The sequence below is a fragment of the Lepidochelys kempii genome, chromosome 17 (assembly GCF_965140285.1).
Source record: "Lepidochelys kempii isolate rLepKem1 chromosome 17, rLepKem1.hap1, whole genome shotgun sequence".
NCBI classification, from domain to species: domain Eukaryota; kingdom Metazoa; phylum Chordata; order Testudines; family Cheloniidae; genus Lepidochelys; species Lepidochelys kempii.
Window position 1 is genome coordinate 5,214,221 of NC_136396.1, and position 20,414 is coordinate 5,234,634.

Here is a 20,414-nt window from a genome sequence, read left to right on the forward strand (position 1 = left end):
ATCTGACAACAGGTCAGTGGCCAGGAATAGAACTGAGTCCCTCTTACTGTATCCTTCTTCTAACTCCTCCATGGACCCTATGCTCTAACAATAGACGATTATCCGAACTCTACCATTGTTGGAAGTCATCATCCCTGGTAGTGTATGCGTGTCAAATCTGTTTGTCTGGTGTGAATTTGAAGCTATTAACTATATTATTTATTCTTTTGTTTCTAAATTTAGGTCCCTGTGAATCCACCCTTTGCCTCTACCAGAATCTCTTCCTCTGAAGCCATCACCAGTGTGTGGAGCCTGCCGCACACCCATCACCTACCAAACCACGGCCTTTACCTGTGTCTTCCGTTGTTTCCCGTGTGACCCTTCTTGTGGGAGCGCCTCCTGGGCTACCCCAGAGTTCACGCAGCATTCAGTGGCTCCAATGGTGAAGATGACGAGGTCCAAGACTTTCCAGGCATATCTGCCTTCATGCCACAGAACCTATAGCTGCATTCACTGCAGGGCTCATCTTGCCAATCATGATGAACTCATTTCCAAGGTACGTGCAAGAACCTCACCCTGCAGATAGTCAGGTTGAATCTCCCCAGAGAGGAGACATCCCTAATGTAATCTGAGCTGTGTACTAGGATTGCAGCCTGATTAAACTCCTTTCTCGTTGTTTGTGGAGATGTCTGGATTATTGGCATTGCAATTTGGGCTTTGAAAATGGATATCACTCTGATGGCTCTTGCAACTTGATCAGTCTTTTTGTTTTCATTTGATCAATAAACTAGCTTCAGGGCGCAGGTTCGTAAACTCTAGCCTGTGGAGCACTTGCTGGTGATCTGTGGAGAGCTCATATCTCATCCTGTGACACTGGCTCTCTTCCCCTTTGTTTCTTGTTGCAAAACTGGATTAATAGATGGCTAGAAATATATCAAAACTCTTACTGATATTGCTTTTCCCTGTAAGCACTTGCTAAAGTAGCCACAGGGATGTTGTGAATTGACAGGGAGGTATCCACAAGACACTCTATTAAAATGTGGTCCACACCGTGGAAATTTTGGGTGGCCCCTGCTTTAAGGGAATTCCACTGTAGCTTGTTTTGAAATATAAGGTAGCATCTCAGACTTGCTGAATTTGTGCTCACATTGCTGTAGCTTTGTAGGCCTGTTAGCAAGACACCAAGGGAGTGTGGCCATTAGAAGTAGAAGTGGAAAAGCAATGGGATGACAGGGTGGCTCTAAGCCACTGTTTCTCATACTCTAGTCTGTGAATCACCCTGGGGAAGGGTCCTGATGGTCAGCCGAATTTAAAAATAAATATCTTAAGAGCCAAGCAATAGGAAATCTGAGTGATGGGGTGGTGGAAATGGGCCCATGAGAGATCTCTTTCTAAAGTGTAGAAACTGCTGATAGCCCTTCACAGAGTGGCTGTCAGCTCATTGTCCATTGCTGGGGTCAAGCGTCAAGTTTCCAGGTCTTGGCTGCCTTGGCAGCCAGGCATTCCATAAAGTTTATTCAGCTTGTAAAGTTTGGGTTCAGAAAAAGCAGACACACTACAAGATTTATTAGCTGAGACAGGAGAGGAAATTGCAGTATGGGTTCTTGACAGGACCTTAAACGAGTTCTCAGCCACTTGGAACAGTGCAGCCTTGAGATGGGCAAACTTAGATCTCATGGTATGTGGGTGCTTTGCATACAGTGTTTAGAGTGCCGGAAAGTGCATGGTGCCCTCCTTTTACCCATGTGCACAGAAAGGCTTAGGATGCATCACCTTGTATGGTGGGAGTCAGTCCCTGGCTTGTTAAAATGCTTGATAGCCGGGGGGGGGGTCTGGCTGGGTTCTTGTTGATGCTCAAATAGGGCATGGCTGTGAAAAATGCCTCCTTCCACCTGAGACTGGCTAGATGAGAGTTCCCCTCCCGCATTCTGCTGGATGCTCAGTGGGCCATGGTGCTCCATGCCTTTGTGACATGACCTCCCTGCTTGACAACTGTAACGCAAAGGACATGTGAGCACTCCAGCACTGACAAAAAGTCTTCCTAATCCAGAACAGCCAATCTCACCTGCAGCACCAGCCAGCACATGACCCCTGTGCTCTGCTTACTGTACAGGCTCCCTGTAGAATACCAGCTCTAATTCAAACTCTCTGTCCTAATTCTCAAGGCCTTCCCTGGGTAGTTGGGAGGGTTTCTCTCACTCCATGACCATAATGACCTTCCTCAGCAGTGATAAAGCTGTCAGCCTCCAGTGCAGGAGACTGGGCTTTACAGCCAGCCCCGCTAGAGCATCTCAGCAGAGGGAATTAGAATGGCCACAAACCTGTTGGCCCACAGAGAAAAGTCTAAAACTTACTTCATTGCCTTAGCCTTCCCAAAGGCACACACAAATACAGCAAGGAGGAGGAAAGGTGGGTGAAGGCTAGATGCAAAAGTGAAGGGGTAAAATACAAAGCCCTCGTAGTTGCAGGGGAAATGGGGAGGAAACTGTAGGACCGGCAGCCTGTTGTGATCTGTTTAATCTTGAGGAGAATATTGGATGCTGCAGCAGTGGGCACTGTTATAAAGTAAAAGGATAGACCCTGGGTGTCCATGGGGAACCCTGACAACTCACTTCTGAGAGCCATCTTCAGGGCTTTTGAAATAGAAATACGTGCAACTTTCTCTAATGGTTAGAGCACAGGACTTGGAATCAGGAATTGCTGTGTGACCTGAGGCAAGTCACTTATTTTCTTTGTGCTTCAGTTTCTGTAAGATGGGGTTGGTAACTTCATACCACATACGGCTGCTGTGAGGATAAATCAGTGTGTAAAGCTCATTAGAAATGCTAAGTATTGTGAATAAACTTGCTGCTATAAATGTAACTCTGGATTAGCTTTTTTTTTTTCCCCTTAAAGTAGTGCAGGGTCTCTGTCCTCCCCATTTACACTCTCTCTCTCTCTCTCTCTCTCTCTCTCTCTCTCTCTCTCTGCCCAACTACTTGAGTTTATCTTCACTTCTTAAGGCAGCATTTTAAGGCTGTTTGGAAGATGTAAAATGCATCTCTCAGGAGCCCATCTCTGGACTCATCCTTTTGAAACAAAGAGAGGAAACCCATTGTACGTGAATTACCTATTCCCAGAATCAAAGACCCAAGGCACTCACTCTTTCATGAGGGTGCTTGTTTGAGCGAACAGCTGTTACGGACTTGTGACCACAGGAAAAAAACAACCCTTGGTAGAGTTTGAAGGACTGCTCACCTGACACAGTCCTTTTGGAGTTGGAGTGACCTCTGGTAGTAAGCTTATTGGCAAGTCTGTTTAAGGGTTTTTTCATTGTATTTAATGTTTTCTGTGTAATGCTTTTACCTTAAGAATAAATATGCTTGCTTAGAAAGAGCTGTGTTGTAACTTAACTGTAGGTAATCGTGTTGCTTATAGCCTCTGAGGAAGGAAAGCAAATCAGGCCTGCTGAGGCAGTCTGCATTGCTGGGGATATCACAGTGTAGACAGGGAACTGTGCAGCCTGAAAAAACTCAAGAAGGGGAGAGATGGTGGCTGGGGAACTGGAAGCCTGAGAATTAGTGCCCTTACTGAACCATGGAGGGGGAATTGTTTGGATTTAAACATACTTCTTTGCAGCCCTACCATCATTGCATGTGAGAAGCTGATTGTGAAAATGACCTGCTTGTCTTCCTCATGCAAACTCAGTATAGTGCAAGAAAGAAGCAGCAAAATGAAAAATAAGTGTCACTTATATACCCTTTCAGTTCTAAATAATCTGCAATGTTAGGGTCATGGAAGATATGTTTCAGAGTGGTAGCCGTGTTAGTCTGTATCGGCAAAAAAAACGAGGAGTACTTGTGGCACCTTAGAGACTAACAAATTTATTTGGGCATAAGCTTTTGTGGGCTAAAACCCACTTCATCAGGTGCATGCAGTGGAAAATACAGTAGGAAGATATAGCTATATATACACATACCATACCAACTGTAACAAGACTAATTAATTAAGGTGGGCTGTTATCAGAAGGAGGAAAAAAAGCCTTTTGTAGTGATAATCAGGATGGCCCATTTCAGACAGTTGACAAGAAGGTGTGAGTAAGAGTAGGGTGGAAAAATTAGCATGGGGAAATAGTTTTTACTTTGTGTAATGACCCATCCACTCCCAGTCGTTATTCTAGCCTAATTTAATGGTGTCCAGTTTGCAAATTAATTCCAAGTCTGCAGTTTCTCATTGGAGTCTGTTTTTGAAGATTTTTTTTATTGGAGAATTGTGACTTTTAGGTCTGAAATTGAGTGACCAGGGAGGTTGAAGTGTTCTTTGACTGGTTTTTGAATGTTATAATTCTTGATGTCTGTTTTGTGTCCATTTATTCTTTTGTGTAGAGATTGTCCGGTTTGGCCAATGTACATGGCAGAGGGGCATTGTTGGCAATTGCTGGCATATATCACATTGGTAGATGTGCAGGTGAACGAGCCTCTTATGGTGTGACTGATGTGATTAGGTCCTATGATGGTGTCCCTTTAATAGATATGTGGACAGAGTTGGCAACAGGCTTTGTTGCAAGGATAGGTTCCTGGCTTAGTGTTTTTGTTGTGTCGTTTGTTGTTGTGTGGTTGCTGGGGAGTATTTGCTTCAGGTTGGGGGGCTGTTTGTAAGCGAGGACTGGCCTGTCTCCCAAGATCTGTGAGAGTGAGGGATCGTCCTTCAGGATAGGTTGTAGATCATTGGTGATGCTCTGGAGAGGTTTAAGTTGGGGAGTGAAGGTGATGGCTAGTGGCATTCTGTTGGGCCTGTCCTGGAGCAGGTGACTTCTGGGTATTCTTCTGGCTCTGTCAATCTGTTTCTTCACTTCAGCAAGTGGGTATTGTCGTTTTAAGTACGCTTGATAGAGATCTTGTAGGTGTTTGTCTCTGTCTGAGGGATTGGAGCAAATGCGGTTGTATCTTAGAGCTTGGCTGTAGACAATGGATCGTGTGATGTGGTCTGGATGAAAGCTGGGGGCATGTAGGTAAGTATAGCGATTAGTCGGTTTTTGGTATAGGGTGGTGTTTATGTGGCCATCGCTTATTAGCACTGTAGTGTCCAAAAAGTTGATCTCTTGTGTGTATTGGTCCAGGCTGAGGTTGATGGTGGGATGGAAATTGTTGAAATCGTGGTGGAATTCCTCAAGGGCTTCTTTTCCATGGGTCCAGATGATGAAGATGTCATCAATGTAATGTAGGTAGAGTAGGGGCATTAGGGGATGAGAGCTGAGGAAGCGTTGTTCTAAGTCAGCCATAAAAATGTTGGCATACTGTGGGGCCATGCAGGTACCCATAGCAGTGCCTCTGACTTGAAGGTATACATTGTCCCCAAATGTGAAATACTTGTGGGTGAGGACAAAGTCACAAATTTCAGCCACCAGGTTTGCCGTGACGTTATCGGGGATACTGTTCCTGATGGCTTGTAGTCCATCTTTGTGTGGAATGTTGGTGTAGAGGGGTTCTACATCCATAGTGGCCAGGATTGTGTTTTCTGGAAGATCACCAATTGATTGTAGTTTTCCTCAGGAAGTCAGTGGTGTCTCATAGATAGCTAGGAGTGCTGGTAGCATAGGGCTTGAGGAGGGAGTCTACATAGCCAGACAATCCTGCTGACAGGGTGCCAATGCCTGAGATGATGGGGCGTCCAGGATTTCTAGGTTTATGGATCTTGGGTAGCAGATAGAATACCCCTGGTCATGGTTCTAGGGGTGAGTCTGTGCAGATTTGTTCCTGTGCTTTTTCAGGGAGTTTCTTGAGCAAATGGTGTAGTTTCTTTTGGTAACCCTCAGTGGAATCAGAGAGTAATGGCCTGCAGAATGTGTTGTTAGAGAGCTGCCTAGCAGCCTCTTGTTCATATTCCAACCTATTCATGACGACGACAGCACCTCCTTTGTCAGCCTTTTTGATTATGATGTCAGAATTGTTCCTGAGGCTGTGGATGGCATTGTGTTCTACACGGCTGAGGTTATGGGGCAAGTGATGCTGCTTTTCCACAATTGGAAAAGATATGGGTGATTTTGAACCTGATTGTACCACTTTAACCAAAATGACCCAAATGCTCCATCACTGGTAACCTTCCTTACAAAAAGGGGTTTTATGTAATGTCTGGGTGCCATTTTTTTTGGCTCAGTGGAATTAATTCTTCTGTTCCTCTTTCCCCAAATTACACAGAGATCACATGAGAGCTGTGCTGCTTTGAATGCCACAGGCTTTCAGCTCTTTTGGAGATATAAAATTGCAGCATTGGCTGATGCTTTTTGACTGAAGCTCAAAGTGGAATTGAATCTCAGTATTTTTTGTTTCAGTCCCCAGTTTCCCCTCTTACTCCTGCATCACCAGTGTTGACTTAATCTGGTTTTACAGGGTTTTGCCAAAACTGGGGATTGCAAGCACTTTGACAAGTAGGTTTTGGCATGGCTGATTATAAAAAGGGAAACCTTGTAAGCTTCAGATGGGCTGACGGCTTCTTAATCACAGTTATTTAAAGAAAAAGAATCAATGCAGATGCTTTAACAAACTCCAAAGCTGTTCCATGAACTAAGTTACCAAAATGTTGCCTGCTTACTTGGCCTTTTCTTCCATAGTCAGATGGAGAAAGTGGTTTAATAAAATATCTGTTTTATAATAACATCCAAAAAGTGGATTTGAATGTCTGCCCAAGAAAGTTCTTGGTGACTAAGGAAATATAAGGTAATCAGATGGGTTGGGTGGAGGGAGTAACTAGTTTCCTTTGCATGTTCTTTGGGTGTCTCAGTTAACATGAATGGAGGTTCTGCATGTCTAATTTTTCTCATTTTCTCATAGCAATGCTTCATTTAAAAACAAGCCACATCAGCACATGCTTTAGTTTCATTGCCCTTTCCAATGCTAAGAGTGTGGTTAAGGTAATGGACTGGGACTCAGGAGAGCTGGGCCCAACGCCTGGCTCTGCAACAGATTCAATGTGTGACTGTGGGGAAGTCCATTGATCTCTGTACGTGGTTTCCCCACCTCTAAAGGGAGATCATAATACTTCCTTTGTCTGTCTTGTCTGCTTAGATTCTAAGCTTTCTCAGGGCTGGGATTTGTACAGTGGGGCCCCAATCTCAGCTGAGACCTCTGAGTGCAATTGTAATACAGTACAAATAATAATTGTGGCATAGAACTGCAGTTTAGCAACTGCTAGACATTCAACTAGACTTTCTAAAGAGTGAGAAAAATGTATATGGTATTACCCAGAGGTTTCTTAATTTTTTTTCCTTCTCCCAAGACACACAATCTTTATAAAGTTTTCAGATCTTTTTATGGAAAATATGATCTGTAATTGACAACCAGACATTAGGGAAATCTCTCTTGTCTCATTGATTGAGGGGAAATTCATTGAAGAGGGTGGCTTCTGCATCATACTTGAGTGAGCTGTGGTTTACAAGCTATGGAATGGACTTTAACAGTGTAAATAACTTTTTCTGCTTCTCCAGCGTGCAGCAGTGGTGCTGCTTTCTATTTTGTTTTCAGCACCACCAGTGACATGGGTGAAATCCCAGTGTATCTTGTGTGCCTTTTCTATTGGAATTAATTTGTACCTGTTGTCCGGTATAGTGTCAATCAAAACCAAGAGCTGAAAAATCTCAGCCAAGCATAGCAATTCTTGTGTCTGCTATCACTAACTTTTTTTTTTTTTTTTTGGTTGTTGTAGAGACATAATCCAACAGAAATGTGCTTGATTATGGAAGTATTTAGGGAATGTCTTATGGGCTTCCTACAGCTTCCTTTTCATGGAGTTTTGTGATCCAAGTGCTCAGTACTATACAGTGAAATATTCTTTGAAATTGGCTTTAGGATTGCTTAAGAAGTTTAGTTTCCTCCTTGATATTTACACTGGACTCCTCATGAAGGATTCCTTTTTGATATAGGCAGCTGCATCTGGAGCAGTGAATTACCCCAAGTAAAGGACTTAGGAAAAAGTAGAGAGATGCAATATGTACTGCCTGTTTTTCACACGTGTGATTGGGCTGCAGAAGGGAGCCTTAGTACCAGAATGTACTTGGGACTCTGTATCTCGTTCATCTGTGCACATGCCTGACTGCTGTCATCACTGTAAGGAAGAAGTTTTGGCCTCGACCACTGATGGCTGCAGCCCTGAGATTGCTGATTGAATGGCCCCTTTAATGATCCCTCTCACATGCTATAGAGGTCAGAGTTTGTTCCATGTTGCACCTGAAGGATCACAGACATTTGAAACGTGGTGCCTGTTTCCAGACAAGACTTGGATAAATTCAAACATCTCAGAGATGCCAGATTTGTGTATGAATCAAATACAAATAACATTCAGCCAGTCCCTGTCTTCACAGGACTGTCCACTCCCAAGTAGGATTGAGGGAAACCTAAATACACAAGTCTGAATTACAAGTAGCATTCTCTGTACCAGTGGTTGGAATGTATTGCTTCAGGGTTAGGACCTCTGCTGTTTACCAGTGTGCCCCATGTTCCTATACATTTCCTGTCATGGGTACAGGCAGGGCATCTGCAAATCAGAAGAGCTGGGCAGGAAACCATTTTCCTATCTTGTTTCCTAGATTTCCACCCCCCATCCCAAATCAGGATGAAATAGTCAAAATGTTGCGGGAGGGCAGTGGAATTCAGTTCCGATTAATCAGACCATTTTGTTTCAATTTTAACCGTTTAAATTTTAATCTTTTTTTAGTATAAATTAACTGAAATTTTGAATCAGAAATCAAAACTTTTTTGTTTCAAAAATGTCAAAATGAGATGTTTCAACAATTTCAGAACTTTTTTCAAAACATTTTCAAATACCTGCAAACAATTTCAGTTTTGACAAATCTGCATTTTTCGGATTGAAGAAATATTTCCTTAGAAAATTCCTGACCAGCTGTAGATTGCCATCTTCTTGCTGGATCCCCTTTTTGCTCAACCAACCAGGATATTTTTCTCACTACTACAGGAAAATCAAGATGTGGGGTGGGGATACCTGACCAGGCAACAAATGATTTTCTCTTCCAAATCTGTTGTGCAATACCTTTAATGATGGAGGTGGAGCTCTCAGTGGACTGGAAACATGGATTTAAAATTACTCACCTCATTCTCTTGTTTTGGGATGGGGAGACCAGTTTCAGAACATCACATAGAAAGCCACAAATATCAGTTACAGAATTCAGACACACAAAGAAAGGCAGATACTGTTAAGGATGAGTGCACTGTACTAATGCTGCTTAGTGCTACATATGAAATAATAAAGTTGGTGTGTACTCTCAAAAGCTTGAGAGAGAAGTGGGTGTATAAGAGCATGAGGGAAGATTATGAACATGCTGTGCTGTTCAATGTGTATTGCAGCCTGCAAGGTGGAGTTAGCAGCCCCTTGTGCACTGGAAGAAGTTTATAATGTTGTGTGTAAGTGCTGGAGTGCGTGAGTTCTGGTCCCAAGTGCAGTGATTTACATGAGAAGCTCTGTTACTGATTTTATTTTTTTCCTTTGGTGGGTTTTTATACTCTGTATCCCTTGAGTTCTATCTTTCCTTTTTAAATATTCAGGAACGTGTCGGAGAATGCTCTGCATCTTAGTAGTAGCGTAAGTGCTATATGTGACAGGTGTTATGTTAAATGAGTATGTGTTTATTTTGTCATTGCATACCTGACTCAGCATGCATGTAACACTCCAACTACTTTGCCTCCCTGGAAATTAGCAGCACCTGCCAAATGTGTGTATCAGTGTGAGAAATATTGTAGTGGAGGATTGACAGTCCTGGTGAATCAAGTCCTCCATTTATCCCCAGAATGGGTGCCTCACAAGCTGCACTAAGGCATGCTTCCGCACCCTGCAAACATCGCTAGAGGTGACTTACTCCTGATCAGGCAAGTTTAGCCTTCAAGATCCAATCAGTCCTTGGTATCTCTAAGATTACCATGGATGCAATTAATGCCAGCTGTGGCTTTTGTGATACAATGACACCAGTGAGCTGGAATCTGCTTTGAGATCAAGGGCTACCCAAATGGCCATCAACATTCTTCTGGTTAACTTCTGGCACTGGCTGGGTGAGAGCTGATGTCCTCGAGCCATCCAGTCCAACAGCACAGAGAGAACTTATTTTACCAAAAATGCAGAGCTTACCTAGAGGAGAGCATTACACAGGAATTGCCACACTGGATCAGACAGAAATTCAGATTGTTCAATTGTCATTTTTTTATTTTTTATTTCGAAGAAAGAAGAAAACCTAGTTATTTCTTCGTGGACTCCAGCTTTTATAGATACCTGGTGCAATGTTAATATCTGAACAGCCGTATTCGTGTAAGGATGTCAACGCGTGTAGCAGGTGCTTAGCACCTGGAAGATCCAACAACCTAATTTAGATGTCTAATGAATTCAAGTACTCTTGTTTTAGAGTCATATATTTTAAAGCCAGAAGAGGCCATCAGATTATCTAGTCCGACCACCTGTAGGGCCGGAGAATTTCATCATAACTAAAATATGTCTTCCAGAAAGGCATCTGGTCTTGATTCGAAGACTTCTGGAGATGGAGAAGTCTCCATTTCCCTTGGTAGTTTGTTGCAGTGGTTAATTACCTGCAGTGCTTACAAATGTTTCCGTTTGTATCATAGACTTTGAATTTGTCAGGCTTTAATTCCAGTCATTGGTATTTGTTATGCCTCTTCTGCCAGATTTAAAGAGCCCTTTAATACCTTCTATTTTTTTCTCCAAAACAGTACTCCGACTGTAATCAAGTCACTTCTTGATCTTTTTTGATAAGTTAAAACAGTTTGAGTCTTCTGAGTCTCTCACTGTGATGAATTATTTTCCATACTACAAATCATATTTGTAGCTCCTCTTTGTTCCCTCTCCAGTTGTTTAACATCCTTTTCATAATGTGCATGGAGAACAGCACATAGAATTCCAGGATCTGTCTCACCACCAGTAAAATTACCTCCCTGTTCCTCCTCACTGTTCCCCTCTTTATAAATCCAGAGATTGCATTTGCCACAGCATCACTCTGGGAACTCATGTTCACTTATTTTTCCACTTTGACCCTGTTAGACACCCACGTGTGACAATTTTGGTAACAGTTCTCAGTTGCCCTCCAGTTAATGTTGTCTCCTTAATTTCATTCAGTTCCTAGCCGTTATTTTCATCATGTGTCTAGCGCTTTGCACTTATTTGGTAGTCTTACAAGAGCCCAGACTATGTAAGCAACGAACAAGGAAACAGTTCTCTAGAAAGTAATCCTTTTTGGAGCCTACGTTTGCAGTGAAATTAACTAAAAGCTTGTATATTTAAATACACAGTATTTAGTATTTCTTTACTTCATTTTATATGAAATGCGATTGGTGGATCTCCCTTGGATTCCTAGCAGAACAGATGTCCACATCACAGCTGCCATTAATTTGGACCCCCTTTATTCATCATCTTGACAGAGAGCCGAAAGACCGAATGGGCCACAGAGATGGATGTTACCCTCTTAACTCCTTCCCCAAGGCATCCCTCTAGGGCAGAGTGGAGTTGTGCTGTTGTGTGATGCCTGGCCTGTAGTTGTTGTTCTGCACCTCAGCAGAGGACATCGGTCTCCAGGGCTGTCATTCTGGCATCTCTTGCCTGCACAAAGAATTCTTTATTTAAAAAATGAAGAAAACAAAATGCCTATTCCTGGAAGAGTCAGAATGTGAAATCTGAGCAGTGTAATAAATGTGAGTAATAAGACATATAACTATGTCAGGGTTCCCTCCCCACTCTGAACTCTAGGGTACAGACATGGGGACCCACATGAGAGACGCCCTACGCTTATTTCTACCAGCTTAGGTTGAAAACTCCCCAAGGCACAAATTCTCCCTTGTACCTTGGATTAAGTGTTATGCTGCACAGCCCCCTAAATTAGATGTTCAGGTCCCATGGTGTGCCGTGCTGTAATTGCTGCTTTGGGGGCTGATCCTGCATGTTGCTGAGCTCCTTCAACTTTCAAGGACCTTACTGGATGTTGATGGTGCTCAGGCCTGTTATTTACTCAGCTCTTGGATGTTTAATAGGAAGATCCAAGCGTCGTTCATATCTCCCTGTGTAATTCTGTTTATATAGCAATTCTTGGTGATTTAAAACGTTTTGTGCTATTCTTAAAAAAAGTAATAAATAAAAATCAACATAGTTTAAAATTCTCTGGATGGGGACGAGGTGAGCATGGACTTTCTGACCGGTCGCTTTCTTTGCAGAAATAACTCTTCCATGATCTGCAGCTTCCTCCACCTTAGTATTAATGATCTGGGGATAAATACAATATAATTCCCATTTATTATCCAGGGAGCCGCCAGGGCTGCAGGGTGGTGAATCATCTTTGTGGGTTTTTTTTGCTGCAAACTCCTGAAGACTGAAGTTCCTCAGCTCTGAGCCTCTCTGGTGTTTTTTGCTTTATCTAATACCAAGAGGAGGAATTGCTGACTGGTTTGAGGAGTGTGCTAGCAGAGAGAGCTGTCCTCCAAATTGATCATGCAGAGTTTTTAAAAATCACATAGCTTTTAGACCTCAGCTAGAACGTGGGGACACTTCTCCTGGCCTCATAAGGAGGTACTGATAGTAGATTGTTGTTGTGTTAAGGAAGTGCAATGAAGGGCCAGTCCTCCCTCTACCATAAATGTGCCCTCAAGTGGAGATGATCCTGACCGACCAGGAGGAGACTTTTCCACTGCATTCTCCTTTTCGAGAACAGGAAGTGCTATAAGGAGAGGGAGTTGCATCTGCTTAGGACTGCTCGTTACTTCTGGCCTGGAGTGTGCAAATCTGCTCAGCGGCCTTGCTTCTGTTGTCCTGCATATTGTTTCTTGGGCATGGGAATGAGTCCATCTGCTGCAGGCTAGGTGAGGACCATCAACTGCTACAGCTCTGAACTAGAAGATCATGTCGAACCCCTTAGCCCATGGAGTTGAAACAGACAGAATTGAAACACAACCACGGGGGAAACCCATTCTGTGTCCCCACTCTTAAAATGAGCTGTGGCTTTGCTGCTAAAGCGCAACTGGTAGGCTAGAATACTCAGTTATAGAGGGAGGTTGAGGCAGAGTCCATCTTTCCCTGAAAACTGGAATTTCAGATGATCTGTGAGCTCGCCACATAACTAACTGGCATGAAAGAAGCCATAATAAACCAATTAACAGAGATCTGAAGTCAGGATTCCTGGGTTCCAATCCCAATTATAGAGTGCTGTTTAGGGGTTAGAGTGTGAGGACTCCTCTACACAAAAAAGTTACTCCAGAATAAGGTAGGGTGTAAATTTGTAAGTAGAAAAACTGTTCTGTAATAACTCCATGTGTAGACACTCTCATTTTGGAAGAGCCATTCAGCTCTAAATTCTCACTCTGCCTTATTCTGGAATAATTTTCATGTATTGACAAAGTCAGAGTCAAGACTCCTCCATTTTAATCCTAGCTCTACTGCTGTCATGCTGTGGTACCTTGGAGAAGCCTGATGACTTCAGGGTCTCAGTTTACCCATCTATATGATGGGGATATTGCTTCCCTTCTTTATAGGGCTGCTGAGTTTCATTTAATCTGTGCAGCATGCTCTTTGAGCCTCATGCAAGAGTGTAATAGTGATATTAAAATGAGGTCCAGTACCCTACCCCTGCTTTTAAAAGGGCAGGAACACACAAATCTAGGCATCATGACAGACTGAGTAGGGGGAAATACATTTTGTTTTTCTTCTTCCCTGCATTAGGATGAGGTTTCTAATGCCTTAGTTTACTGTCGTGGTTCTTGTCAGAGGGTCTTTACTCCCTACTTTACTCCGTCCGCTGAACAGCTCATTTTTTTGCAGAAGACTGTCTCTGCACTTTATATACTAGATACTGCCACGCTGTTGCTGTTATGAACCTCCTGGCTGCCTTAACAGAATGCAATGTTCCACTAATACCATATGGACAGTTACTATTAAGGCAGTAATTATATAACTGTGTTGCATTAATAGGTTCCATCTATCATTCCAGCTCTGTTCTGTGTTTATCTTTAAAATCTATAATGGAGCAGTAATTAAAATGGAGAGAAGAAAAAGGGCCCTGCCCTCGCTACCAGTCCCTTTTCAAGAGACTCAGTTGTTGAACATGATAAGCTAGCACTAACCTACAGGAAAACAGCATTCAAAATGGGAGGGGGGGGGGGAAAGGAGAATCAGCAGCTGCTGCAGCAATTGCAGACTTGCCAGAACAAAAGGCATTTTTCATTACTTTTTGTGTCCAGCTAGAAACAGCTGGGCCTTCTGTTGTGTTTTATTTTTCCAGATCCTTCACAATAAATAGTAGTAAAGTGGAAGTGGATATTTTCAAAGTGCCCTTATGTCCTGAGGCTTCTGTCATTGCATTTTAGTTCTGACATTGATGGCTTGATTGTCAGAGGTCCCGAGCAACTGCAGCTCTCATCAACTGCGCGGAGAGCTGAGGATACTCAGCACCTGTAGAACCTCAGGTCATGGAGGGGGAGGATTAAATGGCAGAATTCTGCCATCTGACTTAATGGAGGAGGCATTGGGAGATACGGGTTCTGTTCCTAGCTGTCACCTTGTATGGAGATCACTTCACCCCTCTGTGTCTCTTTCCCCTCTCACCCTTTGTTTGTCTTGTCTGTTCAAACTGTAAGCTCTTTGGGGCAGGGACTGTCTCTCACTGTACTTATACAGCACCCACCACATCCAGGCCTAATAATAATGCTTCTCAACTGTTCGTAATGAGGCAGAGGATTAACATAGACCTTGTACTGTAACTTTAAGAAGTGAAGCTAGGCAGTAATAAAACCCCTTTTCAATACAGCACTTCCTATGTGAGTATCCCAGTGTGCTTTACAAACATGAAGGGATTGTCTCGTAACAGTTGTTCCCATTTCATTGATGGATAAAATGAAGAACAGGACAGTCAACTCATTTGGCCAACTCATTACAGAGTTGGGTAAAGAGCTGAGTACTAGGTTACACTCCGTCCCATTGTCTGTGCTTTGAAATGGATTAACCTTCAGCCTTCCCAGCAGAGCCATGCAGCCTGATCTGAACCAAACAGGATGCAAGGCTACAAATGGCTGGGATGGGTCAGGTCTGAAAACAACCTGATCCTCTATGGCTCTGCTCTGGTTGTCTCTGCCCACCACCTACTGCCCATGGAGTTGACACAGCATGGCTGCATGCCCCGCTCCTGCCGACTGCTGCCACTCTGCTGCACTCTCCATGCTATGGAGGGAGTGTGCCCATAAGTAGCAGCGCCTTTCACTCTGGAGCATGCAAGTGGGGCGTGCAGTTGCTGCCACACTGAGCCCATGGGCAGGAGGTGGTCAGAGCCAGAGCACAGGCATGAGACATGGGTAGGAAGAAGCCCAAGAACAAGGCAGGGGCATTGACACAGTTTGGGAGGAAGTTTTGGGTCAAGTTGGAAAATGACTTGACGCTCTTGTGCTCAGGTAGGGTTTGGGTGGGTTGCGGTCTAATTGTGTTTAGGTCAGGCTTTAAAAGCAGGCCACTACTTCCCAGTGTACAAGGGTATGTGGTGCCCACACTAACCACAGAGCTGCTGGTGTGGCATCGCTTGGCTAATATAACTTAGAACATTGGTATGGAAAGTGAAGCAAGGATTCTAAGCCACATGTCAACTGCCCTGCTCTCACATGATCATAAATAGCCTTTGTGCTGCTCTTTTATTTGTTGTTTAACTGATTTGTGCCTACACATGAATACTGCCCAGATGATTGATGGAGCTTGTTAGAAAAACCTGGATTTCCTTTGACTTGCCAAAAAGGATAATTACTATTGAGACAGCAGTAACCATACAACGCTCTGTTCTCCCCCCCAGCAGAAGTGAAGGAAAAAGGTGCATCTGTCTGCATAATAAGAACATATTCAACAGGAATAGAATTGAATCCATTGATAGGTCTCAGGTGACTTAGTGCTAAATTCCCATCCCACCTACAAAGCCTGAGTATGTATAGCAAGCACAGCTAACATCTTCAAAGGCAGCTCTCTCCTCTGTTTGTGTGTGAGCCATGTGTGAATTGTTATCTCAAAGCAGCTCTGGTGTCATGCCTCTGAGCAACTTGGCTGTATCATTTTTAAAAATTGCATCTGCTTAATTTCCTTGAGTATTTTCATCCCTTTGGCAGATAAGACCAGGTTTTGATTACAGTAGTGCCAGCTCCAAGCATTCAAACCTCATGAGTCAGGCTGAGAAAAATCAGGAAAGTTTTATAGAATAATAAATCTGGGGTGTTTTTTTATCTGCTTGCTGTTTTTGAGCCTATATAATTTGTGTTTTCAAGCTTTTCTCTGCAAGTGTGAGGGCTAGAATCTTACTTTTCTGTTAAAAAACAAAACAAACAAAAACACCCCCCTGAGTTTTTAACACATCACATGACTCCAGGAGTTTGAGCTTTAATAACAGCATGAGATAGCCAAGTCTCATGATAAAATTGTGAGAGTTAGCAACACTGCATTTGAGTTAACTTTAAGGCTTCTGGGGGATGGGGAGGTTGGGAACAGGTTGATTTGTATCTACTTTTGTGTTTTGAAACATTGCACTGAGCTTTCCCCAGCCTTCAGCTCTGCAGAGTAGTGTTAAATGGCTATTAGGAATGTGTATGCATGGAAAACTGACTGACCTTTGGTATTTCCCCAATTACTGACATTCACTAATCCCATCGACTCTGAAGTGCTCTCCCCTTACCTCTCTAAAAATTGCTTGGACGCTATTTAAAAAAAACCTTTGAAAAAGTCACGCCTCTCCTGACATTAAGGGGTGATCAGACTGACATATGAACTGATTTGGTAATGGTGAAATTGTTTCTGGACACTGACCTATTTAAATCCATTGTATAGCCTGGCTGCTTGAAAGCAAAGCAGCCCAAGTGTGGCATTGGTGTCACCTCCTTGTTATGCTGATATGTCTTTCAGACTCTACCATCCCAATAAACAGCATAGAGCAGCATTTCATGGCTCCTTTCTGCTCTGATCAGTACCTGCATGAACCCATTTATTTTCCATCTTTCTTGGAAACAACTGTGTACCTCTGGTATGGAAGTTGCACTGAGTATAGTGTCCTAAGGCTGTTTTCTCTTCGTTAAGGCTACATTTCCCTTGGTGCTCCTGAATATGTATTTCCAGCCATTGTTGCCAGCTCCCACTATTTAATTATGAGTCTTGCGATATTTGGTGTATTTGTGTGGTTTTTTTTTTTTTTTTGAAGGCCCAGCTCCTTGAAAGAGTGGAATACAAAAAAAAAAAAAATCTCGATTTCCTTTTTTTAAAGTATATTTCTAGCCTTCGTAATTGCCAATTCAAGGTGGAAAACATTAACGCTGAAAGCTCAAATACCAGGAGGCAAGTTTAAAAAAAATAATCAAAATTTAGGGGTTCTGGTTTTTTGTTTTTTTTAATGCCATGATGTTTAAAGCCAGTCTGATGTTTTTTGAGGCCAGAACCAGGATTCTTGAATGCTTGGGTTTGGCATAAGTGCAAAGCCTGAAGACAAAGGCTGGCCGAGTCCTAGTAGGCCCTTAGACTGTGATTTACAAAGGGGCCTAAAATGGTTAGGAGCCTGACTTTGATTGCCTTTCAGGGTGAACTGAGGAACTAATGCCCTTAGACCCTTTGGGAATCCCACTCTTAAGCTTTTAGGTTTCTTCCACTATGTGACAGAATGAGACGAGGAATAGAGAGCTAGCTGGTGCAAAATTATTCCTCCAGTGAAAGAGAGGCTGTGGATGTGAAGTTATCAATATGTTGTTAATGAAGTGGCTACTCTGTGTGTGTGCACTGGTGCCCCCTATTGCACAGTATCAGATGCAGCATAGTGACTACCACAAAGTTTTTAGGGGGCCACTGATTTGTTATGATGTGCTGGGTAGTGTGCTGTAACAGTCTCCATTTCAGCATACCTGGCTGAGAGACCTAAATATTCCACTTGCTGGTAGTGAACCTTTTTCTCTGTCAAAAGTGACATCCCATGAGGCTTTGGCTGACATAGGAGAATTTAGCTCCCTCGGGATGGTGGTAGTGGCACTAATATAGCCTGGTGGTAGTTTAGTATGTGTGTGGATAGACCTTTTGTACCGTTGTTGCCCTCAGTCTCTCCCCACCTATCCTGTGCAGGGAAAGTGCTGAGATGTTTCCTGTTTGGACAAAAGGTGTTTATCAACAGCATGACTCTAGCCAGCTGAGCTTCTAAAGCAAGCCCAGTGCCATTTGGGTGTGGATGGAACTGAGGGGTTTAACGGGCACTTGCAGCTGCTGGCTAATGGAATAATAACCAAATAATGTCTCAATTTCTCTACTGCCTATTGCCTTTCATTACAAAGAATAACAGAGCAGCACATTGCAAACTGAGATACCAGCACCACATAAGGATCACTTACTCCATACGTGAAATGCTGCTCTTTCTGAGGTGAAAGCTGTTTAATGTTGCACAGTAGCAATAAGAGAGGAAACTGAAGAGAATATTGCATCCAATTGAACAATTTACATAGGTCAAACTGAAGTAATTTAATTAACCCAGAGTTGAGTTTGGCCAACTCACTGTAATTCCACTTCTACTTTGGGGCTCAAATATCATTAAGGACCAATGCTAAATCTCAGGTACACAGTTAAAATTGAGTTAGGACACATCTACACTACAAGGTGGAATAGTAGTGTAACCAGTTCCCCTGATCTGGTTTTGTATGTAACGTAGAATAGAATTAGCTCAAAGTTTCATTTGACCATTCATGATCCCTAGTGTGCTGGAGGACAGGTGGAATTAATGGAATCTGGAGAAGATTCTGCAGTCAGTCATGATTTAGGGACTAGCTCATTAAACTTGTACTTACTTGAGAGCAGCTAGCACAGATTGGAGAAAGGCAAACCATTTAATTCCACAGCACAGAATTCCAGAGCCCACAGCACATTTTAGAATTACATTTTCCCATCTTTCTTTCCGTTAAAGTTCAAGTTGTTAACTCACAAATAAACTCATAAATCGTAACGAACCTAGCACTATGGCCGAGCATACTGGTTGCTATAAATGTATGGAAAGATTGTTTCTTGCCCTCAGACCATTTTTGCCTATTCAGTCAATGGGCCTGAAAGATGCCCTTCAAGCTGAGCTTTCTGGTGATGTTGCTTAGTAAGTGCGTTACCAGCAGATAAGGGTTGGGGCTTGAAGAAGAGGGAGGGTGTAAGGAAAGTAAATAAATCCTTCTGACAGATAGGACTACATTGCTGATGGAGTGTCCCTTCGCTGCATACACTAGTGTTGTAATGACACGAACAAGCCAGAGCTCTGTCCTGCTACTGATCAGCGAGTTGGCTCTGTTTGTTTCTTCAGTACAGGAATCCAATTTGGAATAGGTGCACATAAAATGACTAATGCTTCTGCTTTAGGATAGAAGTGGGGAGATGGAAATACTAATGTTTAGAAACAAGGAGCTACTGTGTTGTGGGAGACTGGGGGGCGGGGGAAATAGGGAATACCAGCAGGACTGGAGTCAGTCTGTATTCTCTTATATTCTAATCCAGCAAGCTAGGCCTGGCCATAGGTTAAACTGCATGAAGATTTTACTCAGTAACTCTTTATCAACTCCAGCACTAGATCGGAGTCAAATCTAGGAATGAGCACTATTGTTTGCTCACTGAAAATAAGGTGGCCAAAGGTGTTTTTAAAGCCCACATTTGCAAACAATCTGTGCCTAATATAAAGATTAAAGGTCCTTTGCATGTGCCTCTTCGATCTTGGTCTTCATTTAACCAGGATATTGCCACAGATCCTTGTTTAGACTGGTGACTTGGCCAAGGTTGTTACCAAACTGCAGCCCAGATTCGTAAAAATACACCTTTAGTTGCCTCTGAATCATATATTGTTAGGCCCCGGTGGCCTTGTGTTCAGGGCATAGAACTGAGACACAGGAGCTCTGGGTTAATTTCCTTGCTCAGCTAAAGACTTCTCTTGTGACTTTGGACAAGTCACTTAGGGCCAAATTGTTATAAATGTTTAGGCACTTAACTCCCACTGAAATCAGTTTGAGTTCGGCATCTAAATACCTTTAAAAATCTGGTCCTTAGGCTGAACTGAAATAATTAGAAAGACTTCCATTGAATTCAAGATGATCAGGCCTCTCTCTTAACCATCTGCAAAATGGGGATGTTAATACTTTCTTTCTCCTTGTTGTACTACGTGTCCATCAGCACTCAGCACAACGGGGCCCTGATCTTAGTTATGGCTTCTAGGTGTTACCATTAAGAGTGTTGCCATTTCTTGCAAAACTCATGATGTTTGATGTTTTTCCTTAATGCCCTAAACCAGGGGTGGGCAAACTTTTTGGCCCGAGGGTCACATCGGGGTGTGAAACTGTATGGAGGGCCAGGTAGGGAAGGCTGTGCACATGTCCCCAAACAGCCTGGTTCCTGACCCCTATCCAACCCCTCCCACTTCCTGCCCCCCTCACAACCTCCCACCTATC

At 43.0% G+C, this 20,414-nt stretch overlaps 1 protein-coding gene across 9 annotated transcripts in view; it reads left to right on the plus strand.

Annotated features, from left to right (window-relative positions):
• The first annotated feature begins 232 nt into the window (after positions 1-232).
• YPEL2 (yippee like 2) overlaps positions 233-20,414 on the plus strand; it is an 81,974-nt gene continuing 61,792 nt past the window's right edge. For 8 of the 9 annotated variants that reach the window (XR_012155372.2, XR_012155375.2, XR_012155370.2 and 5 more), the window contains exon 1: positions 331-535. Coding sequence is in view for 2 of the 9 variants with exons in the window: in XM_073315229.2 (XP_073171330.1) it covers positions 419-535 (117 nt within the window). In the remaining 7 variants the exon portion in view is untranslated. Of the gene's footprint in view, positions 536-20,414 lie in introns of all 9 variants that reach the window. The other variant, XM_073315231.1, reaches the window with a different exon arrangement.